General features: G+C 38.3%; 2 protein-coding genes across 3 annotated transcripts; both read left to right on the forward strand.

Moving 5' to 3' along the window:
• The first annotated feature begins 587 nt into the window (after nt 1-587).
• Nucleotides 588-10655, forward strand: rbm17 (RNA binding motif protein 17). Its single transcript, XM_060889564.1, has 13 exons — nt 588-722; nt 1126-1254; nt 2206-2322; nt 2460-2626; nt 2718-2827; nt 3365-3415; nt 4369-4501; nt 5070-5221; nt 5477-5533; nt 6886-6956; nt 7559-7657; nt 8439-8511; nt 10231-10655. The coding sequence occupies exons 2-13, from the start codon at nt 1132-1134 to the stop codon at nt 10332-10334; spliced, it is 1257 nt and encodes a 418-aa protein (XP_060745547.1). The 5' UTR covers nt 588-722; nt 1126-1131; the 3' UTR covers nt 10335-10655.
• A 4446-nt stretch (nt 10656-15101) lies between these two features.
• Nucleotides 15102-24485, forward strand: pfkfb3 (6-phosphofructo-2-kinase/fructose-2,6-biphosphatase 3). 2 transcript variants are annotated; one of them, XM_060889692.1, is made up of 16 exons: nt 15102-15310; nt 16955-17083; nt 17245-17341; nt 17432-17498; nt 17577-17651; nt 17759-17815; nt 17950-18074; nt 18379-18586; nt 19592-19738; nt 19826-19930; nt 20686-20815; nt 20906-20968; nt 21288-21352; nt 21455-21634; nt 21937-21959; nt 22359-22428. In XM_060889692.1, exons 1-16 carry the CDS (start codon nt 15229-15231, stop codon nt 22411-22413), a joined length of 1608 nt encoding a protein of 535 aa, XP_060745675.1. In that variant the 5' UTR covers nt 15102-15228; the 3' UTR covers nt 22414-22428. The 2 variants fall into 2 exon arrangements, with proteins under 2 accessions (XP_060745675.1, XP_060745676.1); XM_060889693.1 differs by lacking the exons at nt 21937-21959; nt 22359-22428 and adding an exon at nt 23354-24485 and having other exon boundaries at nt 15104-15310.

Genomic DNA, 24485 nt, shown 5'->3' on the forward strand with positions numbered 1-24485 from the left:
CTGTCTTTTGTCCTACACTGTCTTTATGTCCTGCACTGTTTGTCTTGTCCTACACTGTCTTTATGTCTTGCACTGTTTGTCTTGTCCTGCACTGTCTTTCGTCCTACACTGTCTTCATGTCTTGCACTGTTTGTCTTGTCCTGCACTGTCTTTTGTCCTACACTGTCTTTATGTCTTGCACTGTTTGTCTTGTCCTGCACTGTCTTTTGTCCTACACTGTCTTTATGTCTTGCACTGTTTGTCTTGTCCTGCACTGTTTGTCTTGTCCTGCACTGTTTGTCTTGTCCTGCACTGTTTGTCTTGTCCTACACTGTCTTTATGTCCTGCACTGTTTGTCTTGTCCTGCACTGTTTACACCAGGTTGTACAGACGCACTTTATGTATTTAGGACTAACTTACTAAGTCCTTATAGCGCTGTATTTGTGTTATGTAGCACCCTGATCCTGGAGAAACGTCGTCTCATGTCCCTGTGTACTGTGACAGCTACGTATATATGGATGAAATGACAATAAAAGCTTCTTGACTTGACTTGACTCACTGTAGGCGGCGGTAAACCAACCGCCATAAAACCCTACAAAGAAGAAGAAGAAGAAGAAGAAGAAGAAGCAGCAGCGTAGCATAGTGATGACGTCATGCAGTGCGACGACAACAGCAGGACGGTGCAGTTGTAGCTTAGCATGTTGTGCTAATTCTCTGGAACATACCGAGCTTTGTGACTCTTGGTTGGTATTTATTCTCACTACACTGCTTACTGGGGTAAAACCTGAGCCTGAGTTAAACACCCGATGCTTATTATTTGTTGGATCTGTTATTGAAGTGATTTGTGTGTGTTAGCTAACACATAGCTGTGCTTTATATACTAGTGCTGTTACAGGGTATATAAGGTCTAATAACGTCTGCTGTTTAAGTCTAAGCATCAGTGCTGTTATGGGTTTGTGATATGGAGAGCACATTTGATGATATACTCATGTTGATCATATATAACAGCATCTATAACTAGAGTTAGTATATAGATGCCTATATTAATGTAATGTATAATAATGTAATCATGTTTTTCTTTCTTTTCCGTGTGTGTGTGTGTGTGTGTGTGTGTGTGTGTGTGTGTGTGTGTGTGTGTGTGTGCAGGAAATCATGTCTCTGTATGATGATTTGGGGGTCGCGACCAGTGATGCAAAAACTGAAGGCTGGTCGAAAAACTTCAAATTGCTGCAATCCCAGCTTAAAGTAAAGAAAGCTGCCCTGACACAGGCAAAGGTACCTGCTGTTTTAGGGGATGTGGTAGTCTAGTGGTTAAGGTGTTGGATTACTGACCAGTAGGTCATGAGGTCGAATCCCAGTTCCACCAAGCTTGCCACTGCTGGGCCCCTGATCGAGGCCCTTAATAACCCTCAATTACTCTGTTGTATAAATTGTAAGTCACTCTGGATAAAGGTGTCTGCTAAATACCAGAAATGTAAATGTTTTTCTGTATTTGTTTAAGAATATACACAAGTCCAATCACATGATGTAAGGAGAACATGAAATAGCCAATATGAGGATATTGTGGATTATTGAGTGTTGCGAGTGTCATGAGTAGTTCTGAACCGCACGAGACGTTCAACTGATTTTAAACAGGGATGTTTCCTGTTTCATAGAGAGAAAAAAAAACAAATAAAAAATATCGACGTAAACCCGTTATATTACAGTCTTTTTGTTGATTATTAATTGCTTTAGTTTATAACTGAAATTCCTCGGTGATTAGTGGTAATTTTCAGTTGTTTTCTATAAGCAGTAATAAATTGCATGACCTGGAACTGACTGTATTAAATGGAAGATGTTGTAAACGTCACAGACGTGTCAGTAATTACAGAATCAAGCTTTGACGTGGTCTTTGGTCTAAACTGTTGATGTCTGTGAGGTGTTTTCTATAAACACTAATATATTTCATGACATGAACAGCAGAAATCTGTACATTATCAATATGAAATCCCCATCCCGAATATGTAAATCAGACATTTGCATATTAGAACCTGATTGGCTTTTATATTTTATGACCCAACAACTCTTACCCCCTTTTCTGAGAAAGAATGGGGCAGAAACCTATGCTATAAGATTTTCCACCCTTTGTCTGCCTCATGTTCTCAGATTTCTCCCTAAAATTATTTCTCAGTTAAAATATTTACAACGACTCGAATGATACTGAGGTTTTTCTCACGTGTTTTGCAGACACAGAGGATGAGGCAGTCAAACGTTCTGGCTCCGGTCATCGATCTGAAGAGGGGAAGCACTGTAGATGACAGACAGATCTCAGACACACCTCCACACACAGCAGCGGGATTGAAGGTGAGGACTGTGCATATACAGGGTTGTCTTTAATTACAAAATCTAATCAAACATATTAAATCATTTTATGAACAAGTTTCAATGCTATTAATGTGTTATATGTTGTGTTTTAATGTGTGTGTGTGTGTGTGAGACAGGACCCTGCACCTGCTAGCTTTTCCTCAGGCGATGTCCTGATCCCGATCGCTGACGAATATGATCCCATGTTCCCCAACGACTACGAGAAAGTGCTGAAGAGACAGCGAGAGGAGCGCCAGCGGCAGAGAGAGCAGGAGCGCCAGAAGGAGATAGAGGAGAGGGAAAAGTATGTTCATATATATTACACTAATCTTACAATATGTACCTCTCATCTGTCAGTAGTTATTTTATTTAAGCTCTGTCTTTTGGTTCGATAGGAAGCGCAAAGAGCGTCACGAAGGAAACGCGCCCAGCGGTTTCTCTCGCTTCCCTGCAGAGGCAGAATCCGACGAAGATGAGGAGTATGAGAAAGAGAAGAGGAAGAGAAGTGGGTGTCTTTTAAAACTTCTGCATATTCTCTTGCTGTCTTAATTTCTTACATATTAGACATAAACATGATCCCCCTTATATACAGTAAACAAAGAAAGACAAATCCATGCTCCATACTGACATTTCCAAATTAAAGGTACTTGACATTTAAATATAACACACAAGATCTGGACCCCTGATGCACTACTGAATGTTTTTACACAAACTAGTGGACAATTTTGACTGTTCTTAAGAATATTGGTGTCACATCCTCATCAAACTTTATTCAGTACTAAAATATAATCTTAGTGTGTTCAAAATAATGATTTTGTCTGCAACGGAAAAGAAGACAGTCAGTTAAATGAAAACGTACTTAATAGTAGTGTATTCAGTAGATCAGTAGCTTATCAAGTAGTAGAAAGAGCAGGGATTTTTGTTCCTTCATTATGAAATGCCTTGCTTTTATCTAGTCAGAGATGAAGTCTGATCATATCATCTAGCCAATACTTGAACATAATATGGTTTTATTCTGACCAGTGTCTTGTTTGGCCCACAGATATCGGTGGAGCTGCGATTGCACCTCCATCATCTCTAGTGGAGAAAGACTGTAAGTAAAAATCTCTAGCGGTTGTGTATTGTCTACTGCTACTGTGTATTTTTTTTTTTGTGTCTGTTGTGTAGTTACGATGTGTTAAGTATACTATACTGTATATCGTAGCTGTCGGGCGGAAACCTCATATGTCCAAATTTGGTCAGTTTCATATTTCTTTTTTCAGTTTCTTTGGTCAGTTTCACATATCGATGCTATTGGTCAGTCCCCACGTGGGTCTGTTATTTTTACAAGTTATTAACCAATCTAAAGTCTTGAAAATAGCTTGAGCACAAATCTCATAACTCCATTGGACACTTGATCTGTCCACCTCTTCCTCACTCCGCGGGAGAGCTTCACGGCATATTTCTCCTCAAGAAGAGTCGCAACGAATCAACACGACTTCTGAGGTAAATGTCTTCAAAACACTGGGCTCAAAGAAAAAAAATCTTGACCCCCACTAGTTCTGGTGCTGGTCTGAGGACAGGAATTTAGCGCAAGACAATCCACTGCAACGCGGACTAAACCCTGTGCACTACAGTTAACGGTTATGGAGATACGGTTTTGGAGGTACGAGGATTCCGCCTGACAGCGACGATATGACGGTTCCATATTATCTGTGCATACGTTGGCGTTACTGTACACTGTAGTTCATACTTTCCTCCACTAGGTGGTGGTGTTGTCTTTAAAATAAAAAAAGTCTGTTAACGGTAAAGAACATTTGTAGTAATGATATGAAAAAAAAAGAACATTTGTAGTAATTAAATGTATAAAAAAATTAATACATGTATGTCATTGTATTTTCTCAACATCGCCGCCTTCCTTTAACTATATTTTTTTAAATTTATATATTAAGGTTTTTATATTCAGTATTTCTGACAGATTCTGAAGTGAAGGACAGAAACCAGAAGGAAAGAAACACTATTTGTGTAATTAATGTCACTGATTCTCACGATGTGTGTGTTCTCTAGTGTCAGCTTCATACTCGTACGACGATGAAGGTCGTCAGCGGTCCAAAGCAGCCATTCCACCTCCTGTTTACGAGGACTCTGAGAGACCGCGCTCACCTCCAGGACCCACCAGCTCCTTCCTGGCCAACATGGGGTCAGTGTCATTGCTGAACACTGCTAATTCCTTTCTCTTTTCCAGTCCAGTGTTTGCTTTTTCACTATTTTACTCTTGACAGGACAATTAGAGCTTTTATTGTCACGTGAATAAGTACAATGTAGTTAAATATTTTTCACATTTCCTTGTTTAATATGAACTGGCGTCTAAGCACAGGCTCAACCATGCTGCAGCACTCCAGGAGCAGAGAGGGTTTCTAACGGTAGACCAGAGTCTTCCTCACTTAACCTCCAATCTTCCCCATTTAACTCTTTATCTACTAAAAAGAGCGAGATAGCTAAGTGTTAATGCTCTTGAAGATGACTTTGTGTATTCATAGTGTTCCTGAACCAACCAGTATCGACTGATTAACTGCACAATATATATTAGAAGCATTTTACAAATGCAGTTAAAGTTGTTTAAGTAGGACATGACCTACCTGATACTTTAGAGAAATCATTAACTTGGTTAGCACAAACTCACCATCATCTGAGTTTCATTTTCCAGAGCTGAGTGGTTATGTTTGTCAATCGATGTATTGTCTGATGTGCATGTGTTTGTACTGCAGAGGGACGGTGGCTCACAAGATTATGCAGAAATACGGTTTTCGGGAAGGCCAAGGCTTGGGCAAGCATGAGCAGGGGCTGAGTACTGCTCTGTCAGTGGAGAAAACGAGCAAACGGGGTGGAAAGATCATCATTGGAGACTCGACAGAAAAGAGTGAGCTCTCGTGCGCAATCAGACACACTCACTAATCACGATAATCACACACTCCTCAGCTTTAGTACACTGTACAAATAAATTTGGGTGAATTATGTTTCTGTTTATTATTAATGGTGAATAAACCCATATTTAGGTTCCAGGGTTATCATATTTCAGATCATGTTTAATCTTTCATGGTCTCTTTAATCATTTGTCTAATGTGTGTGTGTGTGTGTGTGTGTGTGTGTGTGTGTGTGTGTGTGTTTCTCTCAGCTGGAGGACCTAGTCAGAATGCAGCCGACACGCCTGGTTATAATGCTGCAACAGGAGGTTTGGCTTCTCTAGTGCATTACTATCTCAGCTACACATCCTGCTTCTGTCTTTATCTCATAGATTTGCATCTCTTTACCTCGTATCTTACTTGCTCTAGCTTTAAGCGTGGGTCTTTAAATGTGGCAGACTTGCTTAAAATTGGTTAGTCTCTTATTCATGCTGGATGGCTAGTTTGCTGCACTCACTCTATATGTAGCTGTGTGTATTTATATGTAGCTGTGTGTCTTTCAGTATACGTGTATCTGCCTGTCTTGTCTGTTTTCAGAATTGCTTATGTGTGTAAATCTAGAAGCTCGAACGAACAAACGTGCTTCTCGGTATTTCTGGAATTAAAGGAATTAGGAACTAGATTTGTAAAGTTCGTCACGACAAACTTTGATGTTGGCTTTGACGAGGCAAGTATTCGCAAAGGCCGGTGTTTTTGGAGGCGAGTGGACATAAGGGTCAGTGTTACTTTTGGAGGCAAGTGGACAGAAAGATAGGGTGCCCAAACAGGAGGAATTTGGAGGCAAGTGGAGACGAGCATGTGACGTCATCCAAATACTCATGAGGAAGTTCCCCACATTGGGCTGAGTGTTTTGATATGTCACATGTCCATGTTGTGCAAAATTTTGTATTTTCACGTGACATCACGTGACGTCATCAGAATACACGTGAGGAAGTTCCCCTAATTGTTCTGGAGTGTTTTGATATGTCACATGTCCATGTTGTAAAACGTTTTTTGATTTTGCATATATTGGGTGCGGGGCTGCGGCACAACCGGAAGGCCAGTCGATACACCAATTTAAACTTTTGTTCAGAGTCTCACCCTAAAGGATCTGGCCGAGTTTGGTGTAGATAGTTCGAAAGCTCGCCGAGTTATAAACCTCCAACGTTTATAATGGAAGTCTATGGGGAAAAAGGCCAATTTGAGACCCGGTACCGGAAGTACCGGTACTCGGATCGCTTAGAAAAGTAAAAGCAACAAACTTCAGACCAGGGTCTACAACATATCCGAATTTGGTGCATGTGGCTCGAAAGCCCTAGGCCACATTAAATTTTATAAATTCTTGTCTAAGCTGAAATAGGAAAACAGAATGTTGACTTCTACAAAGCGACATAATTATTAGGAAGTCCTGAAATGTACATTTATATGACTCTGTGACAGCCTGGCATTCTAATAGACGATTACGTCTTTGTTGCACCGTATGCAGTAGACTTATTGTTATATAGACCATGACGTCCTACAACAGGAATATCTCCTCAAATTCACTTCAGAGAGAATCACAGAGCTCCATGTCAGTTCAGTTCAGCTGAAAGGAACAGTTGTGCTGTAACACAGGGTTCCTGCTCTATTCCTTTGTCGACAGATGCAAAGAAGAACGAGGTCAACCCTCTGACCGAGATCCTGAAATGCCCTACGAAGGTGGTGTTATTACGGGTAAGTGATGTCAGGCAGCATGTGATAAGTGAGAGTGTAAGGACTCAGTTTTTTTTATTAATCCATGCATTATATCGTCGCTGTCGGGCGGAAACCTCGTATGTCCCAATTTGGTCAGTTTGGTCAGTTTCTTTGGTCAGTTTCACATATCGATGCTATTGGTCAGTCCCCACGTGGGTCTGTTATTTTTACAAGTTATTAACCAATCTAAAGACTTGAAAATAGCTTGAGCGCAAATCTCATAACTCCATTGGACACTTCGACTGTCCACCTCTTCCTCACTCCGCGGGAGAGCTTCACGGCATATTTCTCCTTAATAAGAGTCGCAACGAATCAACACGTCTTCTGAGGTAAATGTCTTCAAAACACTGGGCTCAAAGAAAAAAAAATCTTGACCCCGCTAGTTCTGGTGCTCATCTGAGGACAGGAATTTAGCGCAAGACAATCCACTGCAACGCGGACTAAACCCTGTGCACTGCAGATAAGGTACGGCGTTTTTTTAATTTCCTGATAAATAACGGTTTTGGAGATACGAGGATTCCGCCTGACAGCGACAATATGTATGTACTAGTGGTGAGATTTACGTGTGTGTGTGTTTGTAGAACATGGTGGGAAGAGGAGAGGTGGATGAGGACCTAGAGGCTGAAACAAAAGAGGAGTGTGAAAAATATGGCAAAGTCATCAAGTGTGTTATCTTTGAAGTGAGTAATCAGTCTTGTGTGTCACGGCTTCTGTTATTACTAAACACGCACAAATCTTGGCTGAAACAGCTAAGCAGACGGTACAAGGTCGCACGCTGTGTGCTTTTTAGGTAAAGTGTAAAAAGATTATGCACAAAATCCTGCTGCTGATAATTCTTCCTGCAGTTATCTTTTATTTCTTATTAAAGCTACATAAAATTCCAAAGAAAATAAATCCTTGCACGGTGTAGAAGAGAACATTCAGCTCCACATGTTACAAATGTTAAACAGCTAACACTGTTCGCGAATTCCCACTAGTTTCAAGTCAGTTCAGCAGCACACGTGTATAATTGAAGTACTTTTTTTGTGCAAAAATTTCCTTTTTTTTTTTTTATTTTATTTTTTTTTTTTTATACAGAAACTATTTACTGCTTTTTAAAAAATACTCCTGAAAATTATCAGTCATTCGGAAAATTATAACCGTGCCAGATTTTATGTCGTGCTACCAGCTTTAAGAGCATATTTCATCATAATCTAAATACACAACACACACATGTCAACATAGACAACATAGATCAGGTGATAAAACAATGCTGAATGTAAGAGCCGGACCAGCAGCCTGTGGGTGTTCAGTGATCAGCTGTTTTGGTGGTGGAACACGGTGATCAGATTTCAAATGAGGCACTGGAACTTTTTCACAGGAACTCATGTCTAATTTCTGTGTTTCTACAGTTGTACAAATTCTGATCAGTTTGTGTGTGTGTTTGTGTGTGTGTGTGTGTGTGTGTGTGTGTGCGTGCAGATTTCGGATGTGCTAGATGACGAAGCTGTGAGAATATTCCTGGAGTTTGAACGTGTTGAGTCGGCTATTAAAGGTGAGAATTTTTCCTCTCCATCTTTTTTGTGTCTGTAGCCGATAGACTTCAAATCAATTGCCTTTCTCATTTCTTTCTCATCATCTCCCTTGTCCTTCTTTTATTCGTTTGTAATAAGTTACATCACATCCCCTGCGGAGCCGTGTCCTCCTAACCCTAACCCTGACAAAGCACAACACTTCACTTTATCTGTTCGTTCATTCGTTCACTCGCTCAGACATGGACTGTGGTAGCTCGCTCGCTAAGGTACTGTACTAGTGATCACTTAAACCCGTCAGTAGCTTTGGATAAAACCTCCTGCCATGTAAATAAATAAAAAAAATTAAAAAAAAAACACAACTTTTTTCTTTACACTTCTGCTTCACCTCTTAACACTGTGTGTCGTAAGTGAATATGATGGAGATCAGTTACAGTGGAGGATCATTTACATTTTAGATTCACATCAATTCCACTGCTTATTAAAATGAATATTCAGCTCATGAATATTCAGATCAGGCCTCTCCAGAAAACAGAACGTTCAGAGAAAAACTTGATTCATGGAGTTATGAGTGCAGACATGGGACGGCGTGTGTGACACACTTCACTGAAACACATTCGAGTGGCAGACAATCTGTAATGTCTATAAACAATACAACATGCACTCTAACTTACTTTTCTGAGAATGACGGGAAGCAAAGGTGCTCTTAGGAGCAACGTCATTTTAGTAGCATGGAGGCGTCTATCTTACATAAAACATAAGACCGGGATCTATTTATCGCCATAATTGTGCTCACCGAGAACTATGTCGGCTTTGTTCTTGTCATTTCGGGATTATATAAAAGAAAGAAATCTGAAATCTTGTCCTCTTTAATTAGTTTTTACAATTTTTGCCACTAAATGTGTTCCTTTGAGCTTTAACCAAGCTGCTTTGCAATGAGCACGAATAAAATATGTTTGTCCTCTTTTCTCTTAATGACTACTTACACAGCCCAGCTTTTTTTATTTTTATTTATTTATTTTATTTATTTATTTATTTGGCTATGAACATTAAGAATTCTTAAGCTCCTTTGCACTTATCCATTTTTGTTTACAAGAAGAAGAGATCGATATTCAAATGAATTATCTTACTTTTTTTCCCTTGTCTACCAAATCCATGAGTCTATAAACAACCCTGTTGTTGGTGAATTTGATGAGACAAAAAAAATAAACGCATCTTGTCACGTTACTAAGAATGGAAAAGGAAAAGAAAAAAAGCAACAGTTTCTGTCCTGAACTCTTTCCTGTCCCTGACCGAGCTCTGTTACCCATAAGGTTAATAACAACACGACTTAAAAAAATCATACTTACAGAAAACTCCACCAATAAGAGCAATTAATTTCTTCTTTCTTAAATAAAAATTAAATTCTTTAATTTAATAATATTAATTAATTATTTCTTAATACTGCTAAATAACTAGAGTTTAAAGAGTTCCATGAGAATGAGCTGTTACTATAGAGACAGTATTGGGTTGAGCAAGCGTATTTGATTCAGAGCTGGAATTGATATCCGAGTCACGCTTTTATACAGAATTAATCCACACCTTTAGATTCCAGGACCCTTTTTTTCCTTCATATTTTTTCCTCATATAACTTAAAGGTTGCATAAAGGTTGTGAATGACTGTTCCTGTTGTTTATAGATACATGTTTATGGATGCGTGCCGGATAACCTGTATCTGGGTGTGTGTACATTTTCTTTTTCAGCCGTGGTGGATTTGAACGGAAGATATTTTGGAGGTCGAGTAGTGAAAGCCTGTTTCTATAACCTGGACAAATTCCGTGTGTTAGACCTGGGAGAAGCGGTGTGAGTCTCACGAGCTGCGTAACATCCCTTACTTCCTCACTGTGGGAATTCCATTGGGAAAAAAATGTCTGGCCCAGTTTTTGTACATAGCATGGATGTTTTTTTTCCTTTTCTTTCATTCACATATTTGTTTATAATGAACATTGGCATATTTAATTTGCAACCTGATAGATTTCTTCTTTTTTTTTTTTCCTGCTTCCTTTTTTTTAAATATTCCCCGAGTTCTTAATTCAGTGTGTATTACAGTGAACATCTCATTCTTGATTCATGACGAAGAAGCATACTGTGTTGTAGAAACCAGGAAATAAACAGTGTAATTTGGAAACCTTCACTTTTTTATTTTAGTGTGTGTACGTGTGTGTACGTGTGTTGGTTTAACTGGTGTTTAGTTTAAGATGCAAAGCCCTGGAAAATGGTTCTCACTGGGAAAGAGTGTATATATGTCTGGTGTGCATCATGTCAGCTGGAGCAAGTAGGATTTCTCTTACTGTCATGGAAAGCTTGTCTGTTCTTGGAATCAGGAGTACTTTAGACGGGTGTAAAAAAATCTTTTCCTGCAACAAAACATATATCAAAATGGTTGGCTTCATTTAAAACTCTTATTTATTTATTTATTTATTTGAAAACATTTTTAAAGACAATTGTGCTGTACCTTTAGTCATTTAGTCCTTTGTGTGCCACCTGAAGATGATTTTCAGGTGATCCACATAAAATAGGTTTCATAATGTGCTATCCATGCTTGGAGACAAGAACATGAATGAGAGTGAATGAGTCCTGGTTCTTTAGTTATGCAATGCCACTCACCTGTCCCTCTGTGAATATGTAAAGTAGGGAACCTACATACGGCTGATGTCATCGCAGCTCCTGTGAGAGTGTCGTGCGCTCATCTGCCGACTATTGATAGACCCGAGGCCTGGTTTATATGTCCCTATCTTCAGAGGTCATTCCAGTCCAATAGACTTGGGATGTAATTCTGCACCATTGTTCTTTCCAAGTGCAGGTTTATTCCATCAGATCATACAGTTCTGACAGGAAGTGGATCATCTGGACTGGAGGAAAAAGTAAAGATACTACTAATAAAAATAAAGCCAAAATTCCTTTATGAACACTTTGGTGTTCAAATGCTGTGATTTTGAAGAAAAAAAAAAAAGGTGTCACATAAGTTATGTAGCTGTGCTAATTAATTATGTAATCTGTTATGAGAGGTGTTAGGGGACTCGCTGAGTTACCGATCAACACCGTGGGGATTTTACCTGGAACAGAACAGAGAGTGAAAGAAACGGACACATCTTCATGTGCTCTAAGAAACAAGACAGAGAATGGCCTGCATGTACACTCTTAAAAATAAAGATTTTTAAATGATTCTTTAGTCAGTTGTATGATCCTAAGACCCTTGACATCCATGGAAGGTTTCAATTACTCAAAATGTGCTTTGTAGGGGGAAAAGCTCCAAGAAAAAGAACCATAAACTGGAGAACCAAAAATAGTTCTTCTATGGCATAACTGTGAAACCCCTTAATAGATTTGTGATCTTAAAGACTTTAAGTATTGTATTGTTTTTGGTGTCGAAAGCTGCTGATCTGCTGGGATTGTCATACTTGACACAACGGTCTTTGGAGTCTACACAGAATGGTGTGAAACCAATCCAGTGAGTAGTTCTGTGGGCAGGTACGTAATGAGAAACATCAAAGGACAGACTGGCTAGAGCTGACAGGAAGGCTGCGGTAACTTAAACGACCAATCATTACAGCTATGGTGAGCAGAAAACCGTTAGCCAAGAATAGGAGTCTGGGGCTACAGTGGGCAACCCAAACTGGACAGTTTGTAAGAAGACCAGCTACACTATTGCCTTAAATCATACACTCAAAAGTGGATTTGGCAACTTTTTTATTTGTATTTATTTTGTTTATATATTGTTATTTATACCCACTCTGCACTTTATGAGTAACGCCTGCAAACCTGCTCGTTCTGACGGTCGTCTAATCAGCCAATCATGTGACAGTAGTGCAATTCATATATTAATGCAGATACAGGTCAAAAGCTTCAGTTAATGTTCACAGTTAAAGGACAGAAAATAAAATAATAACCTTGTCTGGTTTCTGAGTTTCTGTGGCAACGATACTTTAGATTCTTGTTCTTACTTTACAGGACTGTAACCTGATGTGGTCTTCTGCCGTTGTAGCTTGCTCACCTCCATGTGTGGTGTGTTATGCAAGCTGAGATGCTTTTCTGCTCACCACAGTAGCAAAGAATGCTTATTTGAGTTAAAATAGACTTCCTGACAACTCCGACCGGTCTGCTCATTCTCCTCTGATCTCTCTCGTTAGCACACAGGATGTTTTGTTTTTCACACCATTCTGTTTAAACTCTCAAGACTGTGTGTGAAAATCTCAGGAGATCTGAATACTGAAAATCAGCATATCACAGGCTAAAATTTAATACACATTTATTTATCTTTAATAAGCCCTTATTTTGCCTGGTCATGGTTGCTGTTGATTAAGGAGCTTATTTTGGGAACAGCACACAAACAAACAAACACACACACACACACACATATACACACATGAGTTATTTAGAGTAGCCAAGCCACTAATCTGAAGGTTAGAGGAACCCTGACAAACCCACAGAGATGCTGATTAACATGTAAAACTCAACACAATGACTAAAGGGGAACTCTGGGTCCACTTCCAGCTGAAAATGCATACATGCATGATATACAAAATATCTTGTCTAAACGAACAACTTTGTGAAATTGGAGTTTCTATACTATTTAAAAGAAATGCCTGCTCTCCTATCCACACTACATGCACTTTAGTTATTTATTAGTGAGCATGACTGCACGTGTTAAATCCATCAGGTCTAAACTACACAAGTGGCCCTAAGTGATGGGGAGGATGCTCTGTGATTCACACCCTACACGTTCACGTAGAGATACGTGCGGGATCGCGCGTGCATCAGGCGGGACGTTTGCTTTTCTAACAAAAGGGAGCATGACAGTGTAACAGGTACAATGATATAGGTGTAACATAAGCAAGGTTTTAGCTATGATACCGAAAAGACAACAATCCCACTTTGCGAGATGGAATACAGTTAGACGCGTTAACACGAATAGTTTTGTATTTAATGCACTAAATAATACACGTTGCTCGGGTGCATGCCAGAGCATTTAAATGAAATAAACCAATCAATGTTTGTGGCGCACGTTTCCATAGAAACCGACCATCTCATAGGATGATGGAGACGCGTGACAATGTATGACAAATAATTTATATATATATATATATATGACTATACAATAATACTGTATATAACTTCTGTAAAATTATACATACAATGAACATATCACATATTGTAATTTTTTTATATATGCTCCTCATACATCTGCACTATTTCATTTATGTGTATCTTATAGCATTTATTCACTGTACATATGTTTACATATCTATCTATCTATCTATCTATCTATCTATCTATCTATCTATCTATCTATCTATCTATCTATCTATCTATTCTTTTATATAAAATGAAGTAAAATATATATTTATTAGTTTATATTTAAGCTAATTATTAGCTACCAATAAAACAAGAAGAAAAGCTTGAAATGTCATTAATTGTGTTCTTATATGAAATAATAGATATATCTGAGTCTATCCAAGATATTTTCATTTCCTTGGTAATGTATAATCATGCAGAATATTCATTTATAACCATGTATAGCATGCATTATACATCACACATTTGTGTGTTCATCTCTAATATTCCAAACGCATTATTTTTATTTCTTGTAAATCAAAACTGAGATGAATAATTCAAATGATTAATCTTTTTAATGTTGCCCTATTTTTTTAATTGCTTAATTTTTATTTATTTGAATATGATATAACCTTTATAATGTTTTTTTAAACTAATGGTATCGGCAATGGTCATTTCTATTTGCAGAACAAAGCCAAAAGCTTATGGTTATTTATAATAACAGCATAAATTCACACCCACAGATGAGTAAGAAAGTTCATGCAACGCAAGAATGTCCTTAAATAAAGTTGACAGGAATGCAGAGGTGGTTGGAGTTTTTGTTGCTGGTGATGCAGTGACATCCTGCACGTAGGCACTTGGGAGGAGGAGAGGATCATTTGGTGCTCTGGTCAAATCCATGGTTTATTACAGGGAATAAATTAGAACCAGGAGGCTTTTATATCCCAGTACGGCTTCTGACCAACGATTCCACTCACATGGGCCTTTTAATCACTGATGTTAGGAAGTGTTTGGTGAACATAATAGAGAAAAAATAAAATTTGGACAAAATTTTGGTGAATTTTGAAGTTTTTCCACCGCAGCGTGGCGCACCGTGTTCATGCCCTGCGCACGTGCGCACACGCTCCGAGTGGGGGAGGGGGGTTTGGGGGATTCCGGCCCCTCCCCCTCAGCTGCTTTTCAAAAAGTCCCACTTCCTGCTTTTAAATCGATTCATCAAGGCTGTTAGTTCAAACACACAAGTTTTAAAAAACGGCTGTAAAACGTTTATTAGGTTCAACATCTCGATATTTATTCGATATCTCAACTCCAAGCACGTTTCCGCTATAACGGTTGCCATAGTAACAAGACTCCTTATCGATCCAATAAAATCCCGCACGTGAGAGCGTGAGCTTTTTTACCCAATCACGCTGCAGGAGCCGGGGCTTGTTTGGCCGGCGTCGAGAAATGACGTCACGCACAAAGTCACGAGGGGGGTAGAACTCTTTAAAACGCGCACCTGCCGGTTCACGAGCACCAAATGTGAGCGAGTTAAAAGAGGAAGAAAAAGAGGAAGACGGTGTAGAAATACGGTGTAGAAATACGAGCAGAGCGGTGCTTTCTGTCGTCTCTTACGTTACTGGACTTGTTGAAAGTTTGTTTACGTGATGACAAGAGAACTAACACAGACTAGGATCCAAAAGATCTGGGTTCCATCCAGGGATGAGAAACAAGCAGTGCCTCGTAAATGTGAGTGTGTTTATCTGTGTGTGTGTGAGGATGAGGATGAGGAAGATGATCATTATATTCCACTGTGTGGTATTTAGCGTTATAATGCCACGTGACAATAATAATAATAATAACAATAATAACAATGTTTGTTGTGATTATATTTGCTCGTAACAGGACTGTGTGTAAACTCTATATTTTTAAGTGATGTTAAAATAAGCTGTCCATAGGTTTATATAAAGAATCGACTCTTATCGAAATGATTAATTCCATAAGTGTTTATATAAAGCATCAACTCTTATCGAAATTATATATTTTTTTATTTGACACACAGGTAAAATTTATATATAATTATAATATAATATAAAATTATAATATGAATATGCGGTTATAGTTGACAGATTAGCATTAGCATCGATTCATGAATAAAGCAGGAGGCTTTCAGAATAGTCGACGTCACCATGGCAACCAGTCAAGATTCGGTTCAGTTTAACGCCATTGATTGGAAATGACTCACTGCTGGACGAGATGCTCTGCTTTCCTGAGAATCCCTCCAACAGGACACATTAGTCAGTCTAGTGTAAAGTGTCTCCACTTAAATGTAGTAATGTGTCAGCATTCTAATTACATGTATAGGAAAAATGAGCAGATGCATTATATGCAAAATGACTTATTCCCCAAAAGTATTCCCATTTGAAAAATAAAAAAAATATAAAATAATGGGGTTATGACATGGAGCTAAACAGAATGACTTAAAAATAAATGAGGAAAAGTCAATAGAGCTTACTTAAAAAAAAAAAAAAAAAAAAAATATATATATATATACACACACACATGCAATTTTTATTTATTTATTTTTTACATTTTATTTATTTATTTTTTCTCACTGCATTGTTAAAAGTTAGTTATCTGCGTTTACCTCCATCTGTTTTCTGGACTCATTTGGGTGTCCAGATTAGAGTCTTTATTATGCTGGTCTTAGTAGGCTGTGCTGTTTGGCATTCCTTAGGTCATAAAACCATTCACATGTTTATTTGAAAGGAGGAATTACAAATGCATACATTGGTGTAAGGTCCTCCAAAAACAATTGCCAATACAATAAAATGGGGTTTATTACTATGCCCTCTGTGTTATTTGGTTATTTGGTACAGCTCATTTTGAATAGATGTGATGCTTAATGAGGCTGAGGGGTGAGAATGTACTATTCAGACGCAGCTCTGTCTCACGTATGACCGACCGATCAGTCTGAGCCGTGGAGGTTAATGAGATCAGCAGTGTTCTGCTGACTTGGTGGCTGATGAATCAGAATCAGAATCGGCTTTATTCGCCAAGTGTGCACAGACACACAAGGAATTTGTTGTGGTCTTTAAGGTGCTTTTTGGACCATTCATACTTTTGTCTTTCTGACTGATGAATGGAGACTCAACGTCCTTTATGGACTTTTTGTAACTATGAAATCGAAGTGATGTGGTGGTGATGTTAAGATGTAGAAAAGTGACCATTGTAAAATGCATACAATACAGACTTTTTAATGATCCCAATATACTCAGAAAATTGTAGTGCAATAAACACTACTATATTATTATATTCACCCTAAACAAATTGGATTAACATGCTGTATTAATGTATGGTTTTTTCCCCAACTATCCCACTTTTCTGTTACAGCTAGTGGAGGTCCCGCTTTGGCCAACTCCCCGTTAGTCATAGTGATGGTTGGTCTGCCTGCCAGGGGCAAAACATACATGTCTAGGAAACTTACTCGCTACCTCAACTGGATCGGCATCCCAACCAAAGGTAAACCAAGTTCCAAAAATAGCCCTACTGTACCCAGATATTTGCATTTATACAAAGGCAAAATGCAAGTGAGGCAGGTTTCAATCCAAGCTGAGAGTTAAATGCGTTTCCCAAGGCTCTCTATTAATGTTTGCTGCACTTTACATCTGTATTTTTTCCAGTCTTTAATGTTGGCGAGTATCGCAGAGAGACAGTAAAGAACTACAGCTCATACGACTTCTTCAAATCAGACAACACGGAGGCAGTCAAAATACGAGAGTGAGTCGAACACCTTATATTACATATGCTAGTCAGTAAAATGAGAACGTAATAAATTAATCATGCGATCTGTTTTGGCCATTTTCTTAGACAATGTGCCTTAACTGCTCTCCAAGATGTCAAGATGTACCTCACTGAGCTGGGTGGTCAAGTTGCAGTAAGTATCTTCTCTCTTGGCATGTAACTCCTGTACTATACACCAGGTACAGATTCTTACTGGTATCACTGTCTATAGGTTTTCGATGCTACAAACACCACCAGAGAAAGAAGAGACATGATCCTGGAGTTCGGTGCTGAGAATAGCTTTAAGGTTGGTTGTTTCATCACAGCATTTGTCATATGCAAATGACACTTATTTAAAGTGACTTCCAAATGAGAAACAATAGATTTTTATTTATTTTTTTCTTTTTCTCCCAGATCTTCTTCATTGAGTCTGTATGCGATGACCCAAATGTCATTGCAACGAACATCATGGTAAGCTTACTGATAAGCAGCCAGTCTGGAACTGCATGTCTGGATTACTGATGGCATGAAAAATGTCTACTAATAAAATAAATCCTGACTAATCTTCATCCATCCTGATGAATATGCACTTGCTTTCCAAACAGGAAGTGAAGGTCTCCTGTCCTGACTACCAAGACTGTAACAAAACAGACGCCGTGGAAGATTTTCAAAAGCGGATCGAGTGTTACAGGGCAAACTATCAGCCTCTGGATCCTGATGATTTTGACAGGTACCCACACAAACGCGTGTTTATCTCGAGCTGTCTTCATTTGATATCATAAATATCATTTCCTGCCTCAAAGTTGCACATAAATGGCCTTTCACCTCCAAGTTTTTTTTTTTTTTTTTTTGCTGAATACAACTTACTTATAGTAGATTTATTCCTACTAGATTAGATTTAATCCTTATTTATTTATTTGTATAAAAGCAAAAGGAAAATAGTGCTCAGCAAAACATTTATCCATGAGTAAAACAAAAAAAAGTTCAGCAGAATTCTCTATCCATGCTTAACCTCGATTTCTCTTTCCTTCCAGGAACTTGTCCTTCATCAAGGTGATCGACGTGGGCCGCAGATTCCTAGTGAACTGCATCAAAGATCACATCCAGAGCCGCATCGTCTACTACCTAATGAACATCCACGTCCAACCACGCTCTATCTACCTGTGTAGACATGGTGAGAGTCAACACAACCTGCAGGGCCGACTGGGAGGAGACTCGGGCCTCTCTACACGTGGCAGAAAGGTACGGTTAACAGGATGGATATGTCTTATTTTACATTTTAGTTGAGCTGTGCATTTAAAAATATGCTTTTTAAATACTTGCTGCTTTATTAATTTAAACACTTTCAGTATTTCTATAAAAATGACTCGTGCAATACACTTTTGCATTACTATATATCTCAAAATAAAATCATAACTCATCTAAACAAAACTATCTGTGCCAAAGAAAAAAGCTACTTTATTAGCTGTTTCTTAGCTGTGTGCTAATGTGAACTAACATAGAAGAATTCTATTCCATACACTATTTCAGAATAGCAGACTTCATACAGACTGTGACTGCTCTGAACACTCTAACTAGGGCTAATTCTTAAACAACAAAAAAATAACAACTGCTCCTGTATCATTTGTATGTGTTGACAGTATTCTGAACACATGCTTGCAAGGAAGCAACAGTAAACCATACAGTGAATCTCTGCACACCTGGGACAGCGTTAAGTAAAGTTACATTTTATTTAAAAACTGATTATTTATATTATTATTATACTAATGTGTTTTTCTTATTTAAAATGTGTTCTATTTAATATATTTTCCTCTCTTTTGAACTTTTTAGAGAAGAGAATTAGTACGATGATGTGAACGTTTAATCAGTAAAGCAGGTTTTTATTTTTATTTTATTTTATTTTTTTTATTTTCCCCCCCGGACACTTCTGCAACTTACAGATTGTGTAAGAAAGATTTAGAGGTCAGTCACAGGGTAGTTGTCCTTACCAAGAGATCTGATGGAAAAATAATGAAAACCATAATTCCAGGTTATATCTAATACATGGCAAAGCATTGGACTGTTTTAGCAGTGTTTCCTGATCTGGAATACTGCACTCTTGCATAACTTGCTTAATAAAATTGTAAAGTAATAGTACAGCTCACAGTAGTAAAAGAACTTCCCGGTAAGTTTGAGGTTGAAAACACTCGTGTACTGTACTAGTATGCTATGTTACTAATTTGTAGATTTGCATCTATCTTTCTGCAGTTTGCTGGAGCTCTGGCCAAGTTTGTCTCAGAGCAGGATCTGAAGAACCTTAAGGTATGGACAAGCCAACTAAGGCGAAGCATTCAGACAGCAGAGGCACTGAACATCCCGTACGAGCAATGGAAAGCCCTGAACGAGATCGACGCAGTACGTTCATCGAATCGTCCATTTTCCTTTTGTTTAATCTCTCGCCAAAAGTCTTTCTTGTAAACTGTATGTTGTGTATGTTGACAGGGTGTGTGTGAAGAAATGACCTATGAAGAAATACGGGAGAGATACCCAGAAGAGTTCGCTCTCAGAGACCAGGACAAGTATTATTACCGCTACCCCACTGGGGAGGTGAGTGCCATCGACTCACAACTCACTCGCACAAAAAAAAGCTGTCGTATTACACAGATGAAATATATTTACTGTAATTATAATCCATATGCAATTCATGTATAAAGAAGACTGAGGCAATAGACTAAAGGAAGTGGCTTTTAAATTAAATTCTACTCCATCCTCAATATGTTTAGGATCTATAATTCTCAAAATGCAGGAATATTTCTAGAACAATAAGCGTCTTAATATGTTGAACTGGGACAAATGTTAAGACTGTTGTATTTTATACCATGTGCTCAATCCTGATTGGGCAGAAATTGTTCATTTATTTTCAACGTAATCAGCTTTGACAGTAGATAACAGCTATAATTATTATTTGTAATGATCGTGATACACTGGGACTTGCACGATGGACGCTACACATAAACACATTTAAAATATTAAATCACTGAAATGCTTGATTTTTGGGGGAATCACTAGTGTGAGGATTGTATAGCTGTTTTCTATCATGCGGGGATAAGGGTGGGCTGCTTAAAGAACAATATAAGCATTGGAACATGCTGTTTATTTTCCAATAACGCCAGGTTACGTTTTTATAGTCCTTACATAAAAATAACTTAATGCTCTTAATTACAATAGCGCATAATTACACACAAGCTTTAGAAGAGTACATGTGATGCCACCTCTTGGGTTTGTCCAAAATGAGCACACTTTGAAGCATCAGTGGTGATTTGTTCTTTGCTGAACCTTTTTATTTGTATTTCTCTCTGCAGTCCTACCAGGACCTGGTGCAGCGTGTAGAGCCAGTGATCATGGCGCTTGAGAGGCAGGAGAACGTTCTAGTCATCTGTCACCAAGCTGTCATGCGCTGCCTCCTTGCCTACTTTCTAGACAAGAGTGCTGGTGAGGCATAAAGAATCACTCCTGATTTAGCTACTCTTTTTGGTTTTAAGGGTAGGGTTACGGTACTAATCCTTGGTTCTTTGACTGCAGATGAGATGCCGTACCTAAAGTGTCCACTCCACACCATATTGAAGCTGACTCCAGTGGCTTATGGTAAGAACCTTGTCATTATTTCAGTGCAGTTAAAATGTTTCCCAGACTTTGTCACCCAAGAATATAAGATGCAGCCCAAAGATTTTGATTGCTTGAAGAAAAAATGTAAAAAAGATTTTATATACCCATATGCTAACAGCAATGTAGCTTCCAGTAAATTTCTTGTAACATTACAATTAGGATAGATGAAAATATTATAATGTAAATGTATATTCAAAAGGAGAAACTAGAACATATCTTATAGTCCAGAAAATATCAGAATTAATCCATAATATAAAGGCCGGCTATGCTAACTGGTGTGTTTTGCTACATTTTCCAGGATGTAAAGTAGAGTCCATCTCATTAAATGTTGAAGCAGTAAACACACACCGGGACAGACCTGAGGTAAATACGACACGCAAGCAGAAATTAACATGCGAAAATTTTACCAAGTTAAACCTCAAGCATAATCATGACTTCTTTTTTACTTTCTCTGTCTCTCTTTAGGAGATAAAGGGAAGTCAAGGCACGTTAATTAGGAGGAACAGCGTGACTCCTCTCACAAGTCATGAACCCACCAAGAAGCCTCGTATCGATAGCCTAGATGACACCGCCATCCCTGAACTGGCTCCAGCACCGATGAGCTTCTGTGCCAGTGCAAACAACTCCCTTGCTCTGTCCACACAGGTACGATGATAAACCACCACTGTGTGCATTTGTGTGGATGTGTTTGTATAGATGTGGCGATCTGAAAAAACCCTTTGCATTGTGACAATGTGACAAGTTGACACTTTTGTGTGTGTGTGTGTGTGTGTGTGTGTGTGTGTGTGTATGTATGTATATATATTATATAATATAATCTCTCACAGGTTTTCCCAGACTGCCACACTCTTATTGCTTGTCTGCTACTAACAGAGATCCATGTGCTCTAATCATTTAGTCATACTCTTCCCCATTTCCTCATTTTCTCTCTTTTATTAACACTACAGCAATGGCTTGGCCAAGCTTGTCTGTAAGTATCAGTGGCATCAGTCTTTTTCTTCCTTTATTTAATTAGACTTAATTTAACTTAACTTAATTGGTGACATTCAGTCATCAGTATTTATTTTATTTTTTTTTCAGATAGAACCCGATTACAGCAATATATAATATACTATGTAATATAATAATCTAACTTTGCAGCATTATTTAAGAATTATTCTACACCTGTCCTCATAACGTCCCCATTTACAGTCTGATCACTCCCGGCATTTTCCCCTTTGCTTTATCAGTCAGAGTTAAAGCTCATTTCTTTGTATGTATAAGCCGTCTGTGTGTCTGGGCTTGCTGTCCTTCCATCTGTCAGTTAAAACATTGCATATTTTCTTACTGCCTCATCTATCTCACCTGTCTTTGTTCTGCATGCCTAAAGACGCACTGTGTTCCACTACTTGACCGTCGTATCTTTGTTGCTGTTTCAGAGGTAATATCCGTGCCTCTGGTGCTAATTAAAAAGCTGCCCGCTTTTAGTTCCCTGACTAGACAGTGATTTCAGATCGCGTAATTTCCCGCGTGCTTTGAACGAGCAAGTCTCCCGAGAGCAGATTTACCCACAGGTTTTTACCACTGCAACCTCATTTGACCTAGATATTGTCTGTACATTTGCCTCACCTCAGATTGCACTGCAGGCTGAAGGGAGGAGTAAGGTTACAGAGGTCAAACAATGTGACCATTTATAATCAACACAAGCTAAATGTTAAAGGGGTCAACATCAGACTTGTTGTAAGAACACCCCAGCACATAGAAGAGCATGGATCCTGATAGAAAGAGCATGTGTGTTTTTGTTTGTATTTATTTACCAAGTATTCATCATTGTCAGTTCTACTGGTATTATACACATGCTGTTCACTTTATTAGGAACACCTTCTTATTTATAGAATTAATCGACCAATCTGGAGTTTCCTGAAAATTAGAAACAACCTCCTGTTGTTTTTTTCCCATCTGTCCAGTTTCGATATGCCCAATATTCCCGTTGTTGGCTGACGAGGCTAAAACATGCCATGCCGTTGTAGTTTTGTATTCTGAGATGCTTTTCTGCACAATTTTGCTGTAGCTATTGTTCTCAGATATCAGGCATTTTCACCATCAGAGCTGTTGCTCAATGGAGGTTTTCTGATTTTCACATAATTCTGTGTAATCTCTGGACACTGTGCCTGAAAACGTATGTAGTAACAATATTTTCCGAACATGATTGAGGGATTAAGATCAAGGCTATAGAAATGGCTTCATAGCTAGTTACTTGCTATTTTATGGTTTGTTTCGACTTTTGTTGTAATAGATAATAGTTTATAGATTCATCATCTTCATTATAATGATGGTTTATTAATCAAACTGATTTATCAAAAATTTTTGTACTTGTTGTTGCAGGACCTGAAACATCACATCACTGAGAAACAGGCCCAGCTCTGTCAGTGAGGTGGATGATGTCGCATGACGTCGCATTGCTTTGATGACATTCTGATGGGAATTGAAAGTAACTTGCAGTGTAGGACAATCTGAGTCTCTCCATGCAAGGACAAGGACAAAAAATGGGCACTGAGGGACTTTAACACTCAAAGGGGAATTATGAAGCACCTGTGTGTATGTATGTGTGTGTTGTTGTGTGTATGTTTCTAAAGCACACTGCCTCATAGATACAAAGTTCTTTACATATCTTTTTACTGTCTTATGATAATGGTTATTAATTCCTGAGTAATGCTGCTGGCTTTAGGGAAACTAATTTGTTATTAATGTTATAGTTGTGTTCAACAAATGTATGTTTAATAATGTGGGAACATTTCTGTGATGAAAGAGGTGTACGTATGATTTCCATGTTGCTAGTTGTTAACTGGAATCCGTTTGTCTTGACAGCGTATTTATGATTGTTTATTGCAATGAAAAGGAGGTGACTTTTGTTTTGTTTTTTTAATAACTTGAAGTGTGACTGAACAAATTCCATAGTGCCTAGTGCTTCGGCTTTCAGGCCGACAATGCTTTCCGGGTCTAATGATCGACGATCATACTATTTTCCTATGTTTCTAAGGAGAAAGTGTCACATATGTAATTTCCATATGCAGTTCATGTAAACCAAATGTTTACTGTTTGAATTCCATTGACCTCTTTATATATTTCATAGGCAAAAACAAGCTTTACTATTTACTATGTCAGGCAAGTATTATGTGTAGAATTTAGTGAAGATTTCAATGCACTTTGAGGAGCCGTGGTTAGGCCCAAATGCTAGTTATATAAACCTAACACAGTGTTGGTGCAATGTACTTTATTGCTCTTAAACACAGTAAGAGGTACTATTTTCTTTTTGCTTTGGACTTGAATACTGTGTTTTGTAATGCTGTATTTTTTTTTTCTGTTAAACTATTTATTTTTTAAATACAACTTACATTTGTATTTTGAATATAAAGCACCCTTGTTGAGATTTCTGCCATACTTGCATGTCTCTTTAACACAATGTTAGATAAGGGAAAAAATGTATTTGATAGACTAATAAATAACCTGAAGGAAA

This window comes from Tachysurus vachellii, chromosome 16, assembly GCF_030014155.1.
Source record: "Tachysurus vachellii isolate PV-2020 chromosome 16, HZAU_Pvac_v1, whole genome shotgun sequence".
In the NCBI taxonomy this organism is placed as follows: Eukaryota; Metazoa; Chordata; class Actinopteri; order Siluriformes; family Bagridae; genus Tachysurus; species Tachysurus vachellii.

Coding starts and splice junctions, on each gene's coding strand:
- rbm17 (XM_060889564.1), top strand. CDS start 1,132: ATGTCTCTGTATGATGATTTGGGGGTCGCGACCAGTGATGCAAAAACT. Junction 2,323..2,459: donor ACACAGCAGCGGGATTGAAG/GTGAGGACTGTG, acceptor TGTGTGAGACAG/GACCCTGCACCTGCTAGCTT. Junction 7,658..8,438: donor TCAAGTGTGTTATCTTTGAA/GTGAGTAATCAG, acceptor GTGTGCGTGCAG/ATTTCGGATGTGCTAGATGA.
- pfkfb3 (XM_060889692.1), top strand. CDS start 15,229: ATGACAAGAGAACTAACACAGACTAGGATCCAAAAGATCTGGGTTCCA. Junction 15,311..16,954: donor ACAAGCAGTGCCTCGTAAAT/GTGAGTGTGTTT, acceptor TTTCTGTTACAG/CTAGTGGAGGTCCCGCTTTG. Junction 17,816..17,949: donor TCATTGCAACGAACATCATG/GTAAGCTTACTG, acceptor CTTTCCAAACAG/GAAGTGAAGGTCTCCTGTCC.